Below are 15776 nucleotides of genomic sequence, written 5' to 3' on the forward strand. Positions count from 1 at the left end.
TTAAGTGTCTATTGATGTTGATTGGTTGTTTGAGATTCTGTTGCCAGGGGAATAGTTTTTATGGCCGCATCCTTCAGTGTTGCTCCATGCAGGGGCTTACATGCATCTCTAGCTTAGCTTAAGTCAGTTTGAATATCAAACAAACACTGAATAAAAGGATCCTTGAATTGGGACTCCTCCTTGCTCAGCGTGAATTGGGATCTTCTTAATATGATGCAGCAGCCTGGCACTTTGGGATAATCACTGAGAAATGAAGTTCTCAGAGTTGCCTGCACTTCCTTAGCCAGCTAGTGCAAGTTGGTTGAGAACAATGTATTCTCAGCAAAATATGCAGAAGGAAATCATAGAATGGCCTGGGTTGAAAAGAACCACAATGATCACGTAGTTTCAACCCCCTGCTGTGTGCAGGGTCACCAACCACCAGACCAGGCTGCCCAGAGTCACATCCAGCCTGGCCTTGAATGCCTCCAGGGATGGGGCATCCACAGCCTCCTTGGGCAACCTGTTCCAGTGCGTCACCACCCTCTGTGTGAAAAACTTCCTCCTAATATCCAACCTAAACCTCCCGTCTCAGTTTAAAACCAATCTCCCATGTCCTATCACTATCCACCCATGTAAACAGTTGTTCCCCTTCCTGTTTATACGCTCCCTTCAAAAATCGGAAGGAAATGGTCAAATCTGGGGCTGTAGCAGAGGTGCTGACTGTGAGTCAGTGTGACTGTTACTTAAACAGGACAGTTCTTTGAAGCATTTGGAGGAATGTGAGATTCGAGCTTATTTAGAGACGCGTTGGGATAAGCGGATGTTGATTGTGATGAACCATCCTCACCTGAATATGGTGCCTAGTTCCAACAAAGACAGAATCATTCTTAAAAAATCAAGGGGAAAGTCTTTCGCTTTTTTCCCCTGATTTCAAATGTTAGTGTTTGAAAATAAAAAATAAGAAATTGAGACTTCATACAAAATAAAAGGGGCTTCCAGCTAAGCGTGAGTTTTCTCAGCCCTAATCTAGTTCATTGTGTGTGACTGTGCTAGAAAATATTGCATCATATTGTAAAACATAGTGACTGCTGCACATTGTATTCATGCTAGAAAGGTTATGAGATCTGTCAGCTCTGATTATGTATTGGGATTTTGTCTTCACTGTGCTGAAATGTAATGAAATTGCATCTGTCTCCTTGCCAGACTATCAGTGAAGACGACTGCCTGCCCATGGACCAGTTTGCTGTGCATCTGTTGCCACACTTACTACACTTGGCATCTGACAGGGTTCCAAACGTTCGAGTCCTGCTTGCAAAAACATTAAAGCAAACACTCTTAGAGAAAGGTTAGTGGTCAGAAGTAGTTGCAGTGGGCTGACTGCATGTCTTTTTGTCCCTCTGCTTTCCTATAGCCAGCTGGGAAAGATGAAACAGCACGAGATGTGGGTCACAGTTGCCTTTCCAGTCTCCTTGGGGTGGGGCGTTACCTTAACTGAGATAAACCTTAAACCTCATTGTGTCATCAGAGCCACAGTTCTGTAATGCTGGAAAGTATGAGGTCACGCTCATGGCTTTTCCTGCCCCATTTTTTTTGAAAGAGTTGGGTTGTAGGAGTAATTGGGGTACAGAAAGTATGCATGAGCGATGTGCAAGTGTGATTGAAGGACAAAATCCTTCAACACAAATCTAGCATCTGTTCTCTCACTGGGGTGGAAGAGATGACTGCTGTTTGTTTTTATGGTTTATGGTAGCAGTGAGAAGGAAGTTTCTCTGGTGTCTGTTCAGGGGAACTAGGATATGCTGTGTTCAAATTGTAGACTGTGCTTAGGAAGGGATCCCCAGAGCGTAGCAGGTGCCAGAAGAGGCAGCAGTGCTCACATTCCAAAGTACTGTAATGGAAAATAGCATTAGAGAGTTTGTAAACCTGCAGAGTCTGCACTTGAACTACTTCATTTCTGGCCACTTTCTTCCTCAAAATACATACACTGGCTTGAGGACTGCCATTCTATCATAGAAGACTTTTGGGAAGATGGAAGTGGTGTGACTGAAATGCAAAATGTTTAGAACAGCACAAAGGATACCCACTCAGTGAGCAGTAGGCTATCACTAGCTGTCATGTGTATGCTGGAGGCTCTGAGTAAGCCTATGCAGTTTTGTGGATCGGCTGACGTGCGGTGGTTTGTTATCCTCTGCTAACTGTGCCAAGGCTGCCCTTCTTCTTGCTGTTACAATAGTCTGAGATTTTTGTTGGCCTCAATATTTCTGTGTTCCCCTCCTGGATCGTACAACTCCATTCTGCATTGCCACTGTGTGAGCCCGTCACGCAGGCAGTCCCTGCCTCAGGGACACACACAGTGTGTGTGGTAGGAGTGGGGGAGAGATTATGAAAGGTAGATATAAAAAAGTAAACTCAGAAGTCCTTTGCACCTCAGATCTGAATTGCCCTTCCTATGAGCAATCTATAATTATGTGGTTTTTGTGCAACTTGTGTTGCGTAGTTTGTGAGAACTGTCGAGTACTGGGGCTTCTTCCACTCTTATTAAATATTTTCTTTATTCTGTTTGATAACTATTTGGCAAGTCTACCAGTAAGATGGAATGGCATGACTGCGGGTTTGTAATACCTTCCCTTCATCACAAATACAAGCACGCTCCTTCCAAGTCTAATGTGTGTGCTGTTTACCCCTTGTCGGCCATGGAATCTGTTCTTCTTTTATTTGATGGGCCATAGAAATCTTGTACTTTTACCAGCGCTGTTAAGGAAACTCTTGATTAGAAATACAGAATGATGTTTGTTTTGTAAATGAATGTATGGATGTGTTGGAGCGGAGCTGTGGGCCTGCTCAGACACTGCAGTCTGACCATACGTGTGCACTGTCTGTCTCCTGGATTTTGAGCCCTGTGGACTGCATGCTGAGGTTTGCCTTGAGGTGTCTGCTGCCCTTCGTTCCTCTAAGACCTCTGCGTTTTCTCTTACAGAGTATTTTCTAAATTCGGCCAACTCTCATCAAGAAGCTGTGGAGCAGACAATCATGGCGCTTCAAATGGACGACGACAGCGATGTCAAGTACTTTGCAAGCATACACCCTGCCAGTACCAAAATAGCAGATGATGCCATGAGCACTGCTTCATCAACGTACTGAAAATCTCCTGAATGTTGCTGTAATTAAAAAAACAAAGATTGAAACAAAATATCCTCGTGCTTCTAAAATGGTTGACAGAGGACAGCCTCTTTGGAAGGAGACATTTCTTGCCAGAACGAACAGGTGGATGTTATCTAAACCTGATGCCAGGGATTTAAATCAAGAAAATGTAAGCCTACTTATGTCAGCTTGACTTGAGAAAAAACACTGCTCAGAGGATTACTTTTGCCACCGAAGCCTTAAATCTTCTGTCTTCCTGAACAAATAAAACTTGAATTGGCAGATCATTTTCATTGTAGAAAGGATGTGATTTCCAGAGACCTGCGTTGTTTCTCCTGAGGAGTTAACTTAGCAAGTATTTTCTGTAGCAACTGATAGGTGAGATGGCTGGAAAGGCAAATCTGTACCGGGACGTGAGACCTCCAGTATTAGCGCTCAAGAGATTTTATCGTTCAAGGACTCGATCTGTGTGCAGCTGGGCACACCCTTAAGTGGGAATAGCTTTCATGTGTGTCAATGGGGAAGGTAAAAATTTGGATTTCTCTTAAGGGCTCAGTGCTAACACTAAACTAGAATTTGATTTTAATCCTTAAATGCAGCATATTGCTGTGCCCATTAGCAGAAAACTTTGCTGAGTACCTGTGTCCTAATTATTTTCATGCTGGTCATGACCTAAAGGAAATTTATTAGCACATATACTTTAAGTCAGGTATTTTTAACTTGATCGTGATCAGCTCTGAGGTGCAACGTTTTTCTTCATTTACTGTACATATCTGTGAGCCTCCTTGGAGCGCTGCAGTCTTTAATCATGTTGTTTAAAGCTGTTGTGATACAAGTTGTTCTCTACTTGTCCAAATAAAATTTAATAATAAGATTGAAAACAATCTTGTGACCTTTTTCAGACATTAAAAGAGTAAGTTTAAAATTCGTGTCTATTTTTTCCCCGCTTTCCCTACTCTGATGACTGCATGGGGAAAGGGGATTCTTTAAGGATTTTGTACTTTGAGATGATACATACAGCACAGTGGATGCACTTTGGTCATGCAGGTGACGTTTTGCTGGGTTATCTCTCAAGAAGCTCAGGTTTGCTTGGGCAGCCCACTGCTCTGGTGTGAAACCATGTCTTTGCCGAAGTGAATCCAAACAGCCGCCTCTGTTCAGACTTAAAACTGTAAGCCCACATTGCTCTTAAAGTGCATGCTGTCCTTTTGGCTGCTTTTACTTCCTCTCCTGTAAGATGACTGCTACAGTGTCCACTTCTTTGTCTTCCAGGGGCAGCTGCTTATGGCACCTTTTCCTCCAGCCTGCGCAACCTCAAATGTGAGAAGCGTACTTTCCTGAGGAGGTAGAGGTGGCTGTGGCAGCTTTGTCCTTGATGTATTCTGGCAGAACGTTTTCATTTATCAATTGGGTGCCCGATCCCCTGACAGGTTAAGCTCAAGGAGGTGTCTCCTTGTTTCCCCCTTGTTTTCTTGGGAAAACAAATTCTGTGGCACTTTCCTCTCTAGTAAATAGGAAGTTGCTATTTATTCCCCACCAACCCACTGTTTGACTCCTGAGTGCCACCATGGAGTTGGTTAAGAAAGAGTCACTTCTGTCTGCTTTGAAGCTTGGGTTTGTTGTGACTGGTGGTGTGGTTTGGCTGTGTTCGTTAGGCTTTTCCTGTACTTCTCGTGTGCGGCTGTTCTGCTGCCATTCTGACGTGGTGTTGCTGTAACCCAGTACAGCCAACCATCACCTCTGCTGCCTTCAGGTATTCTCCAGCGTTTAGAGGTAAGATACATCTAAGTTGGAAAAAGTGATATTGGTCTTCAGATGCTGTTTCTCTTTGCTGTGTATTTCTTCAATATTCTGGTGGAAGTCCACGCCTCTCCCTCAATAAGGATTCATGCTGCATATCTACGTTTGTTCTTTGTTGGTCAGCATTGAACAGAAAGAGAGGTAGCTCCTAAACTGTCATCTGTTAGTCTATCTTTCCCAAAAGGAGGAAGTTCTGCCACTGCCTTCAGGGGGCCAACTACCAAATTAGTATTTGCTATTTTGAACAGCATGGGGCTGTTGTACAAATTCCTGGTCTTGGGGGTAAGACCCTGTTCTCGGGAGGGCTGCAGAGTAGCCGGCAACGTTCAGCCTGACCAAAAGAGGTGTTTGCATGAGTCTGGCAGCCCTCCTGTCTGAATGCAGAGCTGGCTGTCATGTCAGCTCCCCCCATCAGTGCTTTCAGACTCTGCCTTTCAGTTCTACTAAACAGAATTTGGATCAGAAGAAATGAGAGTTTGAGGTGATGGAAATGCTGTAGGGTTTGATTGTAGGACCATTTCCAGCTGACTGAACTGCACTGTGAAGGTAAGTAAACAGTTTTTTAACCATCTCATAGCTCTCCAGTCATAACTAGTTTGCTTTAAGTGCTGTCACCTATTTCTGCTGCAGGGCAGTGATATTTCTATATGCCAGCTATTTCTAAAGGCGTAGCTGCAGGTGGTTCCAAATCCTGACTGTGAAAAGCAGAGGCTGCCAAGAGCAGGAGAGCTGCACTGTTTGACTGTCAAACGAAACTGGAGTTAGTTTTAATTATTTGAGGTTTTCCTGTAAGAATGAACCCAGCAGACTTGGTTTGAATCAAATGGCAACAAAAGCTTAAAGGAGAGTTGGGCAATTTCTGTCCTCTTGCTGTTTTGCTGTGCCTTCTTTTGATCTCTTTGTTGAGAGAGACCACTTCAAGTAAGTGAGCTTGGCAACATCTCACGGTGCTTCTGCCTCCAGCTGCTGGAGGCCGTTGTGAACAACAGCACTGCGGGCTTTTGCTTCTGATGGTGAACTGTGCTCGCTCCAGCTGCCATCTTCCCAAATGTGGGTGAGGTTGAGTTGCATGCTGAAAAATGACAACCTTGTCAAATCTTTCTGACAGATTCAGATTGGTGGGTTTTTTTCTTTTTATATTCTTGGCTTCAAACCCCAGCATCCAGCACACCTGTCTGGGCAGTAGCAGGTCCTGGTGCTACGTGGGGAGAGTAAGTATTGGCTGCGTTAGAAAAAGACATTGTACATTATGAAGCAGATAATCTCCAAACTCCTTTCAAATGGCTGTTGAATTTATTTGCTTGATAAATACAATCCTAACAAAATAAAAGTTAACCAGATTAAGAGATTTTTCTGAAGAACATTAGAAAAATCCGTGACAATTCAATAGGAATTAGTGTGAAAGAAACAACAAAAAAAAAAGTTTAAATATTGCCAGCATATATAAAATGTATGTAACGAAGGCAAGGGAGAATGCTCTGTTTAACATCTGTCATCTGACCGCTTTTTGTGTTTATAAACTTCTTTCCAAATTTTAAAAAAATACTATGCAGTTTTCTATAACATATCAAAGCATTATTTGTACAAAATCAAATCATGGCCAATGCTTCACAACAGTGCAATAGATACAGAATTATAACCACGTCCAACAGGTGCTGAAAATAAATACCCCGATTGAGAAATAAGAGCAGCTCTCTGCACCTGCCACAGGGGCTGACGGAGAGGTCGCTTGTGAAACAACGGCCCTCAGCTGCCTGCAGGGCCAAAGGTTTCGGAGGGGTGGAGGCAGGAAATAAAGCAGCCACCAGGCTGACTTACAACGCCAGCCCAAGGCTGTTGCTGGGCTCGGCGCCTCCAGCTGGTGCTGCTCCTTCAGGGAGGAACTGCAGCACTGCCTTGCTGTAGGGCAGCAGCACAGACCTGTCTCACCGTGGGTGTGACGGTGGTTTGCGAGTGAGCAGATGCATCAGCTGCACTGCCACACACCAACAGCTCTTGGTGAACGTTTCCATCATACAGAGACATAAGTAACATCTGTCAAGTTTTACATTTATTCAGTACACCTTAAAACAAAAAAAAAAGAAGTTTAAGGGCATGTCAGGTAAACGTGATACCCCACAGTCTCCCACCTTTTCAGCCAACCAAGGATAAATTTAAAGCTCCCATGTATATAATCTGCATCAGAAAGGTATCAAAGGCACAAGCAAGAAGTGACGAGGTTAATAAGCAGAAATAATGGTGAATGAGTAGAATCACGGGGCAAATAATGAGTATGTGTCGGTGTTTGCGCTCATCTGCTGGAAATGAGACCTTCAGTTCTGCTCTGATGAATGTAAATAATGGGTTTGGTTTAAAATAAAACTGTTACGGAATTATTGTAAATCACCTGAAGGAAACCAGTCTTGAAATAATCTGATAGAAGCTGGAGAACTCTTCTGGCCTCTCTGCACTCACCTGAGTGATGAGCAGAAGCCACAAGGAGTAGAGACAGCAGTCTCCAGGCTTAGCAGACAAAGTTCTTTACAGGATGCGCACAGCCAGCAACCAGTTGTGCAGTTTGACCCAAATGTCAGTTATTTGCACACGGTGGTTGATGTTACGTTACAAATACCCAAGAAGCCTGATCAAATAGGAGTTTCTTTCCTGTCTTTGCTTGGAGATGGCTTCACTTGCTGCTCCTTGCTTGCTTTTGGCTGCTCTTTGGCTGCTTTTGTCTCCAGGACCCCGTCCCTTTGCTGCTGAGAAGCAGCCCCACGCTTTTCTGCTTCCTCCTCCTCCTGTGCCTGCTGCTCTGACTTGGCTCGCTGCAACAGCCGGAGCTGCACGCGCAGCTCAATGATGGCCTCTCGCTCCTCGTGGATTGCTTGGTTCAGATGATTGTTCTTTATCTTTTAGGTAAGGAAAACACACATCAGTGCTCCTCAGCCAGGCTGTACCTTGCACACAGCACCGCTTTGCTGCTAATACAGCAATGTACCAACACAAAATGATCTGTCCCCTATGGGGGAGAGTGCCCATTAATCTTAAGGTTCAAGTTATCTTACCTCCAGCTCCTCATTCTGCCTCTGCAAATCCTCCAGGATGACCTGCAGCTCCTCCTCATCCTCACTCTCACTTTCACTCTCTGAAGAATACTCCTCTGTTTCACTCCGGCCATGCTGCTGGCGACTGGAAGAGCAATGACAAGCTGAGATCACAACACTTGCTCACATTTGCCAGGACTGGAACACATTAAGTTTGCTCACGTTCACTGAATAATCTAAAGTGGCTTTGAAAACAAAATTAGGGTTTAGTTTAACAAATCCATGATTTCCTGTGGGACTGGTTTTTTGTGGTGCAAAGGTCTAGCTCCCATTAGATCATAACTTTGTTGCTGTACTATCAGAAAATATCCCAAAAGGTAAAAAGATGCAGAGGTTTCAATAAAAGGAATCAGCTTGCAAATGTGCTGATGTGCACAGAGTGATCTTTTAAGTGTGCTTTAGTTTTGCTACTTTTCCCCAGAGTGCATGCCTGGCTGGGCAGCTGAGGCAAGCAGTCTCCCTTTTACCTTTGTATTTCAGCTATTTCTGCACGAAGGCGATCGATTTCTTCCTTCTCTGAGGCTATTTGTCTCCGCAGAAACTGCTCCATGGCCAGCAGTTCTTCTTGCTCTGTTAAAATCTCATTTTCCTGCAACAAGCAATTAGTTGACTTACAGCCTTGGCTTTATGTTCTGTGGGAACATGCACTGAGGATTACTCTAATGCTGTGCCCTGGGAGGCGGCGATGCTGTTCCCTGAACTGCTTTCAGAAGTACTTAGCGTGCCTGCTTGGCACTGAGTCAGCAAAGACTTCAGCCCAACTCTAAGTTCAAAGCCACCAATGTCTGCTCTGAATCCTCAAGGTGATGGCTGTGCTGAACAGCTGTGGGGATGATGCACCGACTTCTGGATGTGCGGCTGCCTGCTGCCTTAAATCACAGGGGAAAGCTCTGGGATAACCCACAGAAGCTAAATTCAAACCTAGGTCTTTGAAGATTTATAGTGAGAGAAAAGTGCAGGAGAAGGAAGATCAAAGCTCTTGAGGCAAGTCAAGGCAGGCACAAACGCCAAAAGAGCTGCCTTATTTCCCTTTGATCAGCAGGAAAAGAGTTAACAGTCCTAACTGTGGTCACTGCTTTCTAAGCACGTGAACAACAAAGCCTACTTGTTGCTGCACACCATCTCCTCTCTGCCTGAACAGCAGCCTGCTCAGCTTCAGGCACACTGCTACAGTCTGCATGCTTTCCCTGCTTTATTTAGTACTCAAACAAAGCCTCGGATTTTAACAGAGAGACTGAGAGGCCCATTTAAGCCCCTTATGTTTTCAATTATATTAGAAGGAATAAGTACATGCTTAGTAACCGACAGATGCAGAACACGAAAATACAGCATACAAACTGCTGTGTGCTTGCCATTTACCTGAGCAAGTAGAATATTTATAACTTCCTCATTCTCATTCATTTCTTCTTTGGAGACATCCTCCTTGGAAAGGCTGGCAATTTCTTGTGCAATCTTTGTTTCACACTCCTGCCAGAGAAAGAGGACAGTTCTGAAAAGGCCACCTGCCCCACTTCCTAGTCACTGTTATGGAGAGGTTTTTCTCAACATATTATTTTTCAAATTTAGAACCATAACTCTTGTTTTGAAAAGTTTTCAGGAAGATGCTTTTAATTTCAGCATTTGCAAAACAAAATGGCTGCGTTCATTGCTCACCCAGTGCTCTGGATCACAGCACAGTTTAAAAAATGCTGCTGGAAGTTCATTCACTTGAGCCTTCAGTCATCCCTTTTGTTGGGCCAGAACACACAGTGTTAAGCATGGAGTGGATATGAGCTCTGTCAAATGCTGTTTTAGTCAGGCACTGTTTTAAAAACAGCTGGAGGGTGAAGGTGTCGCTCCTCAGCCATTTAGGAATTAAGATGGAAAAAAGAGACATGCACTGAAAAGATTGAAGGGGTGGGGGTTGATCTAATTCCCTTGCATTCTCATCTTTTGTGAGAATGCTCAGATGTTTTGTTTTGAGTCATATGAAAAGTAAGAATTGGGATATCTGCTTCACCCACAGCATACCAGCCTGAATACAAGTGTAAGAGACTAAGCTTATGCTCCAGCAAAGGCTCAAATGATTCTTTTTTCCACTGAGCCCACAGCATTATTAAGCCATGCTACACCCACACCCCCCAATGCCTGGTTTATCTGTGTCTCTCTGTGTACCTTGGGGAATGCTTTCACAACTGTCACAGCTGTATCAAGTCATTAATGGCCCACTTTTCCCTAAAAATCTAGTTATATTCTTACATTTTCACAACTCAAGAGTACTGTAAGTAATACCAGAAATCTGCAAATTTAATTCTAGAATGTAACTTTATGTTTCTCTTTAGAATTTGCATGCTAAAAGTCACAGAGCAGAGCAGGAAAGCATAATGAAAGGCTTTGGTGGCAGCCACGCTTTCTAAATCCAACTTAAAACCCCCAGAGTACCAAAATTCCCTACCTGTCACAATCTGTGAGCATTAGAAGCCCCCAGTCAATGGTTATAGAACCATCTCACAGTCGTGGCACTTTGAACTACTGGGCCAGGCAGTAAGGCTGAATGATGCACCCCAAGAAATGGGGATGAGCAGCGAATAGCCGACAGTCATGAAACTTGGGCAAGAATCACTGCAGTTAGAAATACTCCCAGCTCATTTTCATCTACGATCTACCTTTGGGCAATAAATTGCAAGCTACTCACTTGTCTCTTGGCTTCTCTTAGCTTCCTCTTAAGAGCTGTTAAAATTCTTTGCACCTCCCAGAGTCTCTCTTCTTTGGATAAGTCTTTTATCCCCGCCTGCAAGTCTCGGTGTAAACAGTTCAGTAGGAACTCCTAGAAATATTACCAAGGCAATTAGTGTCCTTAGCGTATCAAAGCAGGGGAAAAAATACAGCACTGGCTTCATGACAAAAGGCGTGGAGTTCTGCTTTTCAAAGCAGGTGGCATCCCACAACAGGACAATTGTGACACAATTACACTCTTCTGAAAGTTTACTGCTGAATTTATTAAATCCAGGACAAAACCAAATCAAACAACTGAAGTATTCACCAACCTGTCGTCTGATTTCTTCTTTGATGCTTTCCTGTGTCTCTGGTAGTGCCGGCATGGTCGCCATATTTGACCAACGAAGAGGTTTTGTTACCTGTTTCAGGGTCACATTCCCAAAGAACTCTTGAACGTGTGTAAAAAATACGTACAGGACACGGTTGCTGATCTGAAAGGAAGGGCATGGAAGATGAGAACTCTGGTTAGGATGATTTCTTCACATAATCTGCACCTGTGAAGCACAGCATCTTTCTCCAGAAATGCAACATCCTTCCATCACTTGCAAATACACAGAATGGGTTTGGATTGGAAAGGACCTTTATGATCATCTATTTCTAACCTCCCTCCTATAGGCTGGGACACCTCCCTCTAGACCTCCCCATCCAACCTGGCCTTCAGTGCTTCCAGGGAGGGGGCACTCACAGCCTCATTGGGCAACCTGTTCCAGTGTCTCACCACCCTCACAGTGAAGAATTTCTTCCTAATATTTAGTCCAAATCTACCCTCTGCCAGTTTAAAGCCATTTCTCCTTGTCCTGTCACTATCTGCCCTTATAAAAAGTCCCTCCCCAGCTTTCCTGTAGGCTCCCTTCAGGTTCTGGAAGGCCACTATAAGGTTCACCCAGAACCTTCTCTTCTCCAGGCAAGAGAGCCCCAGCTCTCTCAGCCTGTCCTCAAAGGGGAGATGCTCCAGCTCTCTGACCATCTCTTTCTTTTTGCTCACACAAAGATGGAAGTGATAGCAACAGGTAAGCAGGAACACCAAACATACTGTGCTACAGATGGCTGCCTTCTCTCTCCTCCCAAAACTTCAGTATTTTCACCAACTTCTCTCTCAGATTTAAAACAGTTTTTAAAAAAAATTGTTTGAAAGGAGCTGCTACCATATTCCTTGCTTTAAAATGAGACAGAAGCAAATATTTATTCTGATGCTGTACCTTCCATTAAGATTTAAAAACGCGGCCTGAAAGGAGGATTAGAATTCTGTCTCTGCCTGTATTTTACTTGCTAAAATCTACTCAACAGTGAGGCGTGATTGGGCCTGCATCGTTTTACATTAATTGTTGCTTTTTGATAGAAAACAACTGGCACAGCAAAACAGCAGAGAAGAACAGCCCTTGTCCCACTAGGCCTCCACACGGACTCTTAATAAAGCATGCTTTTCTGACAGGTGGACTTTCTTCTAGACCGCCCATACCCACTGCCCTGTTTCCGGTGGCATGGACAGGACTGATTCTGAGCTGCTTTTAATACAAAGTTGTTTATTAAGGAATTAACCAGTCCAGAAACCACCAAAACCTTCCTAGAAAACACGTCAGCAATCTGACTGCAGACACCACAGCCATTATACCCAAGTCATCACAAGATCTGTTTGCAGCACAGGGTTCCGTGGCTTGATAGTGAAATTAAGCAACAAAATAGTCTTCATTAAGCCATCACTGTGTCAGAAACCCAGAAATTCTTCATTCGCTTGAATTACCAGATGAATTCAATGTTGAATAAAATAAAATCAAAAAGCCCTGTCAGCAGTCTTTGCAGTGTTTTCATAATAGCTGATATCAGACCCACACTATGCAAACTCACCTTCAGAAAAGCCTTTCCCCCCCACTTTCTGTGCAACTTATGTTCCCAAAGTATAAAGAAGAGCTTTAATTCAGCTTACCTGTGTCAGACTGTGCCTGACTCACACCTGCAAGAGAACCCCTATAAAGAAGCCTTTCTTGTGCTGACGCACTGCTCTAGCACTTGTGTGGGGCACGTACCTGGACAGTAGGGCTGAGCACTATAGAAATATTCTGGATGTTCATTTTTGTTTCCAGTTCCTTTGCGATAACGTGGTCCATGTGCACAATGAGCCAAGAAATGAGGAGATGGTTACACTCGGGCAGCTCCTTCAGCAGCCTCTGGCACTCCTGGACTTTCTCAGCTTCTGTGCTCTTTCCACAAGCATCTTCAAAGCGGGGCATTAGCTCTTTGGTAAGCAGGTTTTCAGGCAGTTCTCGTAGGTACTGTTTCAGCAAGCTGGCTACTGTGTTGGGCTCGTATTCTTCCAGGTTGGGAGATTCTTCTCGGTCATAGGCTGCTTTTAGCTCATCAACTTTTGACTTTATTCCTGAAACATTTAAATAAAGAAGACAATTCTTCAACTCTGTGTGTTATATCTGTGTGTTATATAGTTATATCTTTTTTTTTTTTTTTTTTTTTTGAGAAGCACTTATTTCTCTTCTCCTTGAAAATTAAACTAATTGAAAATACCTTTCAAAGTCTATTCATATGTGACAAAGTTAAAACTGCAACTCAGGATTAACTTGGTTAACACTGTATCTAAAAGCACTGAGCACTGCTATGAGGCCCAAACCCAGCACTGCTGTCATTCCATATCAGCTGGGCCCAGCAACTCCTTTACATCGAAGAACATGAAATAGGTGAGGAATGAGGGGGTAATGCATGTTTCAGAGAATCACAGAATGGCCTGGGTTAGAAGAGACCTCAAGGACCACCAAGTGCAACCCCCCTGCCACAGGCAGGGCCACCAACCTCCAGATCGGGTACTAGACCAAATTGCCCAGGGCTGCATCCAACCTGGTCTTGAACAACTCCAGGGACTGAGCATCCAAAGCCTCTCTGGACAGCCTGTTCCAGCACCTCCCCACTCTCTTTGTGAACAGCTTCCCACTGACACTCAATCTAAACCTTCCTGCCTTGAGCTTAAAACCATTCCTCCTTGTCCTATCACTGTCAACCCTTGTAAAAAGTTGATTCCCCTTGTTGTTTCTCTCCATTTAACTTCTCTCGAGTTACTTAATAACAGCCCTAAACCAAACAGCAAATATGGCCTTATCAACTCCAAGACTGTGCAAGAAATTCTACAAGAGCCTTCTTCTCAGAAGAGCCTCTGTGAAACCAATCCCACACAATTTAGTTTCTAGGTCTCCAGCTAGAGGAATCTCACATAGCATTTTGGTTTAAGGCAAAGTATAAATGAAGAGGTGTTCATGTCGTTATTCAGCCTTGCCAGTATTTTTTGCACAGTAGTTTTACAACTCAGTGACATTCAGATCTTTCGTAAGTCAGAAAAGTTTCTTTCTTAAAGCTCAAATACCCATTTGACTTTCTCTGACTTACTGTACCTGGCTCTGGTACAATGAACAAAGCTGGGTGCACCCAGCCCACAGTAAATGCCAGCTAAAATGTGCTCTATTTCATGTCCAGATATGTTACTCATCACAAGTGCTGTACACTGCTAGGCCACTGCCTTTCAGAGCTCTCAATTTAAGTACTCTTGCACACACCAGAGGGTGCTATTGCACTGGAGAACACCTGGACATCACATAAACATGTAATCCTGTATAAACATCAAGAACACCGTATGGAAAACAAACCTTCCGTGAACATTTCCAAACGCAGCATACCCTGAAAAAAAAGTACTGCCAGAATGATCCCCACAGATGAGAGAAAGAAACTGCTGAGCATCCCTACCAAGTACCATGCAGATCATCAGCATAAGGACAGCTTAATGAAGCCTTTAGCAATTGTCTGATTACTGCTTTGCAGCACTGGTAGTAACTTGTCCCAGGTGCTTTCCCCCAGGTTCCTTTTCTCACTTTTTGTTTTTGCTCCCTTAAATGTGCACGCTGAAGTCCTTGCTTGGTTTTCACTGCACAGAGTTCACAAAAGGACTGCTTTGTTTAACACGACTACAGACCACGCTGCTTTATGTAAGTAGGTGTTACACAACTACTGTGGTTAATTACCCTGCTGTGGCTAAGCTTAAATGTGAAACTTGCATTTTCTGCTTATTAGTGACTTTGCCCAGACAAAAGAAGCTTTTAAGAAGAAAAATATACACAGGAAAAAGCAACAGTGAGAAGCTTAAGTCACAAAATGGTTATTTCTCATCTTTGCTTTTGCCATCAAGTAGCACAGCATTTCTCATGCAGAAGTAATAAAAATAAAAAAAATACAAGCTTGCCAATGCAGCGCATTTTATTCATACTTACCATCATCCCATCACAACAGGTCAATTTAAAGATATTTTTACTGCCTTTAAGCAGTACCATGACACGAGCAACTTTTCTGGTATTTTAGGGTTTGCTTAGCTTTAGCCACCTGATTATCTTTTCAATAATTAAAATCAAAGCAGCTTTAAATGGCATCTCTAGGTGTTTAAAGTGGTAAAACAAGAAGACAACCGCAAACTGAAGAACCCGTACATCAGCACACTCAGAATACCTGAAACTCTGTAGATGCCTTCACACTTCATGCCATACTTCTCTACGTAATCTATACATTCACGGAAAACTGCAGGCAGGCGGATGCCATCATACATCATGGTCCTGTCTACTGCGTCAGACAACGGAATGCCAAACACAGGTCTGTGACTTGGAACATCCACTTGAGGTATCTCTGGCTCTTGAATTGGCTTTTTCTTTTTCTTCTTCTCTTTCCACTGTTTTACAACATCTGCTGCAGTTAAGTCTTTCGATTTCTTCTCTTTGTGTTTGTCTTCCTTATGCTTGTCTTCCTTGTGTTTTTCATCTTTGGGTTTCTCTTTTATTTTAAAATCCTTTTCCTTTTTTTTGGAAAAGCTGGGTTTCTTGAAGACATGTATTCCCTTGGACCGCTTCAACTTGGAAGGACTTTCAGCTTCATCGCCAGAACTGTCCTCTTGGAAGGCAGCATAACCTTCCGCTAGGAGGCAAAGGAGGGAAAGGCAAGAGGACAACTGTAAGTTGGTTTGCTTTGTGGATA

General features: G+C 43.5%; 2 protein-coding genes across 10 annotated transcripts in view; one reads left to right on the forward strand and one right to left on the reverse strand.

The window, feature by feature from the left end:
* Nucleotides 1–4004, forward strand: part of PPP4R1 (protein phosphatase 4 regulatory subunit 1) — a 59939-nt gene extending 55935 nt beyond the window's left edge. For all 8 annotated transcript variants that reach the window (XM_042869192.1, XM_042869193.1, XM_042869199.1 and 5 more), the window contains 2 exons: nucleotides 1186–1327; nucleotides 2960–4004. In XM_042869192.1, the coding sequence (XP_042725126.1) occupies nucleotides 1186–1327; nucleotides 2960–3123 (306 nt within the window). In that variant the 3' untranslated portion in view covers nucleotides 3124–4004. The remainder of the gene's footprint in view (nucleotides 1–1185; nucleotides 1328–2959) is intronic.
* Nucleotides 4005–6193: 2189 nt separating this feature from the next.
* The window catches only part of RALBP1 (ralA binding protein 1), a 31450-nt gene continuing 21867 nt past the window's right edge, over nucleotides 6194–15776 (reverse strand). For both annotated transcript variants that reach the window (XM_042869201.1, XM_042869202.1), the window contains exons 3-10: nucleotides 15258–15716; nucleotides 12788–13137; nucleotides 11033–11194; nucleotides 10681–10812; nucleotides 9366–9473; nucleotides 8474–8595; nucleotides 7968–8091; nucleotides 6194–7811 (exon numbers count right to left, since the gene is read on the reverse strand). In XM_042869201.1, coding sequence (XP_042725135.1) covers nucleotides 7548–7811; nucleotides 7968–8091; nucleotides 8474–8595; nucleotides 9366–9473; nucleotides 10681–10812; nucleotides 11033–11194; nucleotides 12788–13137; nucleotides 15258–15716 — 1721 coding nt within the window. In that variant the 3' untranslated portion in view covers nucleotides 6194–7547. The remainder of the gene's footprint in view (nucleotides 7812–7967; nucleotides 8092–8473; nucleotides 8596–9365; nucleotides 9474–10680; nucleotides 10813–11032; nucleotides 11195–12787; nucleotides 13138–15257; nucleotides 15717–15776) is intronic.

This window comes from Lagopus leucura, unplaced genomic scaffold (genome assembly GCF_019238085.1).
Source record: "Lagopus leucura isolate 7727_CA_CO unplaced genomic scaffold, USGS_WTPT01 Super-Scaffold_100002, whole genome shotgun sequence".
NCBI classification, from domain to species: domain Eukaryota; kingdom Metazoa; phylum Chordata; class Aves; order Galliformes; family Phasianidae; genus Lagopus; species Lagopus leucura.